Below are 8,849 nucleotides of genomic sequence, written 5' to 3' on the forward strand. Positions count from 1 at the left end.
CCACCACTCCAGTGAGGCAGAACAGTTCAAGTGTCATGATTTTGTCTGTAAACAATGACACGTGAGATATATACTGTTTATTTTGGATGTTACTGCATTCTATGAAGGCATAGTACTACACATTTTGTAAAGCAAAATGAGCTACTTTAGTGGAGCAAAACTTCTGCCTTGGCTTTAAATAACAGCACAGAGCAACACTTGAATGTTGATGACAGACTTGAAGAAGTTAACAGCTTAAGAACAGTGGAGGCTGATTCATTAGCTGTGTGAGAACAGGCCGTTCACTTCCATGAACACAGAAAACAAAATCCAGATTGTTGTAAAATTATGTTTTAAATTACCATGAAAAACAGCCACACAAATGTCCCCGGGTGGTTCTGCGGAGGATTCCTCACAAAAATGGTTTAATATGGAGCTTTTACATAATCACACAGTGTAGTGGTAGCGTAGCTTCAAAAGAACTAGCCATTTATGGAGATTGCTTTTTCTTAATATCATAGTCAGAGAAATGTATGGACAAAAAAAAAATGTCTGGACGAGGTGGCTTTTTCCATTACAAGCAGCGAATGATACTGACTTTATATGCCTTCAAAGCATACCTCTTTTCCAACATAGATTTATTTGTGCTGTACGTCAGGATAAATCCCAGTCTGTTCAGTTGTAAGTTAAGACCTGGGTCAGTCTCCTGACCATTGATGGTGGTCCGGATCTCCGTGTAAGTACAGTGATGTCTGCCGCTATTCCTGGGTGGCCCTTGCAGTTGCTTTGAATGGGCCTGGTGTATAAAGCCTGCACAGTAAACATACTTTAAGAAGATATTGGAGGTTTCATACTTCAGACACCAGAGAGAGATGGCATTCATCTTATGATCTCTCCGATTCTCAACATGACAGATGTTGATTATAAAGATCAAGATTATATAGGAGCAGCATAAAATAAATTGTCATCTTTGAACTAATCATTAAGAAGTCATATGGCTATAATCTCATAAGATATGCAACTTGTGGCGAGAAGAGGTATCAGTAATAGTCCCGCCATTTCATCTTTACAAGTTGTGACATACTGAGACATTCAAAGATACACAGAGAGGGGAAAAGCATCAGAGCGCAGTCTTTGTGTGACATCTGTGGCAGTAATTTAAGTCTTCATCTTCAACTGTCTCGCCTTATTCCAGAACTCCTCATGCCTTGATATTTTGCTGACATAGACTGGAGGAGATATATGAACTCAGAGAAAATATTGACAGTATAAACGGCGTTAGAGCGCTGGTGATCTGTGACAAGAACAGATGGCAATCACACTCCCAACTCCAACAAAGTGAAACTATAATATGAAATGTGAAAATTGTAATAAGCAATGCAATACATTTGCCTTTTCTGACAGGAAAATATTGTTTTTAGGGATATAAAGATCAAACTAAGGCACCACTGATTATGCCATGTACTCAAATTCTTCCCCAGATCTTTCAAAACCACATCCCTTTCCAATGAGCACATGGTGTGCTGAAATACATGGGACCTTAATCCACATACCATGTTTTACAGAATGGGGTTTTAAGTGATTAGTCTTCTCACACATGCTTTTACAGGAATCACCCTTAGTGAAATTGGACAGAGAGCCGGGTAGTTTGTTGACCACATCCCGAGAGACAGACTTAAAAGTTGGGTATTCCACACCACAAAACTCAGTAGGGTTTGAATGGAGGCATAAGACTGTGTCAGGCTTGAGGGTGTGTCCATGGTGTGTGTGTTTCTGGAGCCGACGTCGCCTGTGTTACACTCAGACAACCACAGTTTAACCAACACGTGCCCAGGCAAACACACAGAAGCAACGTAGTCATGGTCGGAACAGATTTCTGTCTTTGTCAGCACCAAAGTACGTTTGAGAGACACAAAGTTCGATGGATCATGTATCTGGGAATGACTGTATTAAACAGAGCCTGGGTTATGACAGCTTTAGTCATTTAAATAATGACTTCAGGGTGTTTTTTAATGAGAAGGCTCTGAATTGAAAAAAGTAAGCACATAGCATTAGTGTCAAAAGAACGGGGACATGTGCACCGTCATCAACAATCATTTTAATTAATAGAACAGCATTCCTTATATTCCCTCTACAACTATTTGCCATTTTGAAAAACACTACATCTTTTAACAGTGCATATCAATAAACACTTTAACATGGGTGTGCTACCCCCACAATGTGAATATGCACTAGGCCTAGAAAAAGTTTGTCAACAACAAACAAAATGCATCTGTTTCTGAACTCCACATGGAAGTGCAATAGCATGCTATAGAGCAAACAAAATAAATGTTGTATTCCATACTGAAGTAATATTTTGACATTTTATCATTCAGTTACAGTACAATGTCTATGAAATATCTGTGAAAAAGTATATCATCTTTTTTTTTCCCCATTCGTATGAATTACAAAAATAATTGTCTCTGTACACATATTCAAAATGTCCAGTGGTTTGCATAATAGTTTGATTGGATCAATGTCTCTGGTCTTCGTCACTATAGGCCTGGGAAAAATGAAAGACAAAAACATCAGTCTCCTAGAAACTAAAATCAGACACATTTAACCGCTAATAAAAATAAGAACTACGAAACAGCCATTTAATATTTGAACATGTCATAGACAAACATGAGGTGGAAAATGAGGCCTGGTGCTGCCCAATGTAGGTTCCAACGACCATATTTCACAATACGTTCTGGGAGAGCAGTGATTAGGTTCATTTAAGTAGCGAGCTTTGAGTTTGGTTGCCGTGGCAACGCTCTGGCCCCTCTGATAGCCAAGCAGCAGCAGCGTGCTCTCAGATCTCCCTCCAGACTGGCACACTGACACTGGGAACTGTGGGCACCTTCAGAGCCACAAGAAGGAGAACCGCAGACAACCTCAAACCAGACAGACTTTCTCCTTCTCCCAAATGTTGACGCTGAGAGTTGACGCTGTCTGCTGCGTGTAAACTCAGAACCCAAGTGACTTAATGGAACTGGGCAACAGCGTTCCCGTCTCCACACATGACCGGTCCCCGCCAATTGCATTTCAGAGCCACTGTGCCCTCCATTTAGCCTGTGACGGTAATTGAACGGTCCATAAATGAAGGTGGAGGCTTCGACAGTAAGTCACCCATTGGTAGTTATTTGGGTAACATGTTGTGGCTCTACAAATGAGGTCATTGACAGACATTGAGACTCTCCAAACTTCAGGCTGCTGCTTACAATAGCAAAATTGTTTTTTGGTGACCCAAATAAGACAGAACATTCTGAGGTGAGTATGTCTGGTTTCAGGCTGTGAAGCCTCTAACTGTTCAGATTCTCACCTGAAAACACAGATCTCTTATTGGCATCTCGTGCACCACCTGTAAAAAAAAAAAATAAGAAAGAAAATGTGTCAAGTAGTGCAGCATGATAACTATAGTTTCAGATTTGGAGAAATACGCTTATTCGCTGTCTGCTACAGTAAGAGTAAGAAAAGCGATACAACTTTCATACTGTATCTTTCTGTTAAATATGAGGCTACGTCCAACAGCCCGCTAGTTTTGCTTAGTACAAACACTGGAAATAGGTGAAACAGGTAGCCTCTTTCCAAAGTCTTGGCTAACTGGACAGCTTCCCGTTTAACAGATTATATAAATAGTATCAATTTTGTCATATACTGTAACTCTCAGCAAGAAAGTAATTAAGAATAACAGTTAATTTTCTACTAATAGTCAGTTGCACATAGTTTGATTTTCATCATAACTGAGGCTAATCCATTCGATAGGATTACATTTTCCATAGTTTTTTCAAACATGGCTTCTGCCATCAGTGATTTGGATTATTGGTAGATTAATAACCCAACTATCTTTAAACACTGTAAATATTGAATCCTATGAGTAATCTTGACAGGTGTAAAAGGTAACATACTGATTTACTTTCAATGTACGGTACAATCTATGTTGAATTCATTAATGTGCTAATCCACAAGTAATAAAAAGCACAATGGGGTTAGGAGTGGGGAAAAGGACAGATTTCTTTCATCTCCACTGTGGTATGTGTGGTTGTCCCATTGTGGAAGTTTATAGAATAACAGGAAATGGCTATGGCTTTTTCCCCCATTATTTAGCTCTCACTATTACACTTGGCGCCAGCTCAGACACATCTGCTGTGATAGTGGTAAGAGGGTGTCACTGTGCTAATGAAGTGAGCCCCATTCACACGTGCATACAGGTACGTGGACAGACTCAAGCACTCACTCATGTCCATACTTGCGTTAAAATGCTCTTGAAAATTCATGAAATGAACTTTTATTTTATTTTATTTTTTGTAATTTTGATTTAATTTGATTTTGAGTATCTTAATTTGGAAAACTTCTAAGTAAGTAGGTAGTAGAGGATTTCTCGGATTGTTGACTATGTTCCTTTGTTTGTAGATTACAATAAAAAAAAAAAAAATTCTTTGTGGTACATTGAGTGTTCAGTTGCCAGTATGCAATTAAACTATTATTTTATAGATAAAAAAAAAATTTCCCCTAAAAAGGGATTAAAGAGGGAAAAACGATCTTTGAAAACAAGTCCAATGTCTTACCCTGACTAATGCAAACACACACACACACACCAGATTTCGCGAACAGTCCTGTGGGCCCTCTCTCACGCCAGAAAGTGCTTTGTCACGTCTTGTGGCTGTTGGGTCTCTTTTTCCCTGTCAGTCGCTCTCTCCCTGTCTGAGCCGCCTCTAATTCAATGTGTGGCTCATATCCCTTCTCAACATGCCATTACCATTGCCAAGGCTTAAAGCAGCCCCCCAGGTGCAATTAGGAAAATGTATCCATTTATTTTGCAAGATACACATTTGGCAACAACAACCCTCTGGAGGAACTTGTCAGAGGAGTTATATTTTCATTTGCTTGATCTTTTGTTTGACTGAAATTCTTCTGTCATAATGTCAATGAAAGCTGTCTTTTTGAGTCCCACATGCACTTCATTTTAAGTTTGAGTAGCTGGTGCTGATGTTTTGTTTACCGATAAAGCAAGGCTAAGTTAATTTGAGAACATTTCTGAATTCATGGCATATATCATTTTTGGATTTGGGTTCATAAATTAACTTCAGAGCTTCCATTTTTGCCCCAGTAGTGGTGGGATCTAAATAAAGCAATGCCAGTAAGTTTGTTAGTCTGCTGGTAAGGCAGTTGATCCATCCAACGTGTTGATTCAGAGCAAGATATCTTGACAACCACAAGCCAGATTACCATGACATTTGGGTGATAAGGTCATACATTTCAACACTCTGGTCCAAAATATATCTAAAAAAAAAGTGTGGACTTTCACTGTCCCAAGAGGATTACTCATGATTTTGGTGACATTGTGACCTTTTACTAGGCGAACATTTCTATTTGTGTTAGTTCCAACTTCCACAGTATGGGTAGATTACTATTACATGCACTGAGTCAATTCATGTTCCCCAGAGGATGAACCTTGAGCATTGTGACAGTCTTTCCACTTCCAAGCTTTCCACTTTCGCCATCCCTAGACAAAATATCTCATAATAATTAAAAAATTATAATCTTGACATGATTTGCTGAGCACAATCCTGCTCCAAGGGGGGGAACCTTTGCTTTTAATGAGCCAATATTTTTTTTTCAGTATCTCCTTCACGACAAATACTGGGAAGACTGAACAAAATTCTCAATGTGCTTGTTCTGTCCATCATCTTCATGCCCCACATAGCAGGTCTTAAAACTACCTATTCTGCTGAAATATGTCATGTTTACATAAGTTAGTTTTCATTTAGTCCAGCTATAATATAAACATTCATACAAACATCTCAGGGGATCAGAGAAGTTTCACCATACGTAAACCAATGTTAAGAGAGCATATAGTACATTTGACAGTATGTTAGTGGACCTCAGTGAATTGAGAACTACAAGCCTCTGACAATCCGACCATACTGCTGCATACATTCATGGGATTTATGTACCAGAACATTCAAGGAGGTCTGATCTAATTCTGTCATGTTCAAAGCCAGAGTTATATGCTGCACTGTGTCCCAGCCAGACCACTACTATGACTCAATTTAACAGTTTATGTCCATCAACTGGATCTTGATAGAGATATATCTTACATGATGCCAGGAATGGACATTTTACATGGCGTTTCCTCCCAATGAAACCCCCAAGGATTTCACCCAACTGTGAAATATGGAGATTTTCCTATCAGTATGTAGCCATCTCAAAATTTTACAAGGAATACTTGCACATCAATCTTCACTTTTTAATAGATCTATAGCCCACTGCATTTGCTACTCACTATGGTAAAGTGACATTACAGTAATGAAATGAGCCTCACGTCTTACAAAGAAAACAAATGTGGGAAGGTTAAAACATTAGAGGGGCAATTTGCCAAAATTTGTGAACTGTGGATTCAACCGAGAGGCTTTGAGAAACTTACAGCAAACTCTCCAGTAAACGGAACCTGAATGAGGAGATGATAAACAATCAAATGCAGGGTTTAAAAAAAGAGAATGGAATGGCAAAGGTAGGTCACTCACTCTTATCCTGTTCAGGAGGCTCCAGGATGTCACTGTCTGTGTCACTGGGAATATGCCAAGGCTGTCGGATGGCCTGTAACTGCTGGTAAAACTCATCCTGATATGGAAAAATAGAGCAGAACAGAAATTATGGAAGACTGTTAATTCTTACTCTGTGAAGATAAAACAGAGGAAAATAGAGATAGAATGGTTAGTATTAGAGAATCTTAATCAGTCTGTTTGCCCCTCTGCATTTACTGTACATGTCTTATTTAAGGTTTGGTGGTGAATGAAAGAGAAGCATGAACAGAAATATGTATTCAGTCCAGCTGCAGGATATCATTCAGCCGTTTTAGATTTCAAACATCAAATCTAAACTAATTTTGTCTTCACATTGAATGTCTTGAACATAAACTTGCAATCAAAGATCTCAAAAACTGACACACAATCATCTTATCTACTGAAAGTCCTAAGGCAAAACTTAAATAAATACACTGCCCCATGCTACCTACAAAATATTTTTTGTCTCTTATTTTTCAGTGCTCAAATGATGAAGCTACAATCATTTAAATGACTACAAAAGTAGTCAAGAAAGTAGTAATCAAGAAAGACAACATCACAAGCATAACAAACATCACAACCATATTTTCTCCTGTACCTCCAGTATTTGAAAAGGTTCAGGACTCCTGAATTCTCTAAACAGGCCTCCTGTAGTCCTTCTACATGGGACCAGGTGGCCTTAATAAAAGCTGGAGACTGGGTGCACTAGTGTTTAGGATAATCTCACTATGTGTCAACTAACATAACTCTCAAAGAGTATACAGAGGGACTGCAAAATTCCTGCCCACCGTTAGTAAAACCTTCAAAAAAGGTCTCGTATTTAACAGCGCCGCTGTTAGGTAAATCATGAAAGGAAAATAAGAAAGAAATCCCATTGAAAGTTCTCCTTTTATGCCAGACTCATTTTTCCACAATGAAATGACATCCTACTGTATGGACCTCCATGACTCTCCATTAAACTCCACATGAAGCGTGCGCGCGTGCGTGCGCACACACATGCGATATTGTGTGTTCTGGTGCCCTCAGTCATATTCTTTCTGTGTAAAGGCTCTCATGTCCTACAGCCCACTTTCCTTGGGCATTGAGCCTGTTTGACACCTGGCACAAGTTCACTCTCACCTTACAAAAAAAATTACAATAAAGTTGGAGTGATTTTCAAGTCAGTGACCCAAGGTTTATGACAATTTTACTCTGTTTTACACACTGTGTTCACTTGATCGGTTTCATTGCTAGATAAATGTTACATGTGGGAAATAACTAAAATATAAAAATTTGGAATTTGATGCCACACCATGGCCATGGAAGATACAGTGTCAATTAAAGGATTAGACATTTTGTTTTGTTTTTTTGTTTAAAACTGACTGTTTCAGCACGGATACGCACTAAATCAACAGCAAGTTCTACGGTTTCTTTTTTTGGTTACTTTTGTAAATGTGCTAAAGCCTTCATAGTTGACTCCGTGTTGGAAATAATTGACTTTGTGAAGGCAATGCTGCCACAATTAAACTTTGCCTCCTCCTCATTTTCTATATTAGGACACCATGTCATGCAATAATGCTTATATGACCTCTGAAAAGAGAGCAACAAAGAGCTTTTTGATGATGAAGTTATATCTCTCAGTTTCAGGTCTTACCTCAGACAGATATGCCCGTAGGCTGGCACCAAGGCTGTCTGTAGTGCTTAGGCCAGGAGGAGTGAGCAGCGGTCGGGGACGTGTAGGCTGACATGTGGGTGTCACAGGGCGGCTCCGTGACTTCCTGAACGTCACCTCTTTATGAGATCCAGGGTTGAAGGTGGAGCGTGTCAGTAAACTATTCGGGGTCAGGGGTCTGCTGGGCGTTCTGGGGGTTTGAGTCCTGCTCCCAGGGTTGCTGGGAGATTGAGTCCGACCCATGGCCAGGGAGGTGGGCTTGGGGCTGAGCAGAGGGAGGCCCACACCGCAGGGCTTGCCTGAGAAGCTGCCCGCTGGAGACTGGGGTCTAGAGAGCAAGCTGGTGAGAGGAAGTGTGTCAGGTAGTGTTCTGTGACGCAGAGGGGTGTGGAGCAGACTACTGTGCGGATTGTTGGAGCTCCGAGTGGTCATCTTCCCTACTTCTGCCAGCTTGGCCAGGTCCTTCTCAACCTCTGGAGGGAAAAAAGGGGGAGATAATCCAAGTCAAAGTCCAGATTTCATATTTAAAACAGAGTCAACAGATATAGTAACTGAACTGAGGGAGTGAGAAATACCATTTCCCCCCACACAACAATGTTTAAACTGGTAAATGAATGAAGATAAAGTCAGGC

General features: G+C 40.0%; 1 protein-coding gene across 1 annotated transcript in view; it reads right to left on the reverse strand.

The window, feature by feature from the left end:
* Nucleotides 1-2,014: 2,014 nt before the first annotated feature.
* Nucleotides 2,015-8,849, reverse strand: part of c22h8orf34 (chromosome 22 C8orf34 homolog) — a 56,699-nt gene continuing 49,864 nt past the window's right edge. Inside the window, exons 12-15 of the mRNA XM_078280505.1 lie at nucleotides 8,200-8,690; nucleotides 6,528-6,624; nucleotides 3,323-3,361; nucleotides 2,015-2,521 (exon numbers count right to left, since the gene is read on the reverse strand). Coding sequence (XP_078136631.1) covers nucleotides 2,514-2,521; nucleotides 3,323-3,361; nucleotides 6,528-6,624; nucleotides 8,200-8,690 — 635 coding nt within the window. The 3' untranslated portion in view covers nucleotides 2,015-2,513. The remainder of the gene's footprint in view (nucleotides 2,522-3,322; nucleotides 3,362-6,527; nucleotides 6,625-8,199; nucleotides 8,691-8,849) is intronic.

The sequence above is a fragment of the Sander vitreus genome, chromosome 22 (genome assembly GCF_031162955.1).
Source record: "Sander vitreus isolate 19-12246 chromosome 22, sanVit1, whole genome shotgun sequence".
Taxonomy (NCBI): Eukaryota; Metazoa; Chordata; class Actinopteri; order Perciformes; family Percidae; genus Sander; species Sander vitreus.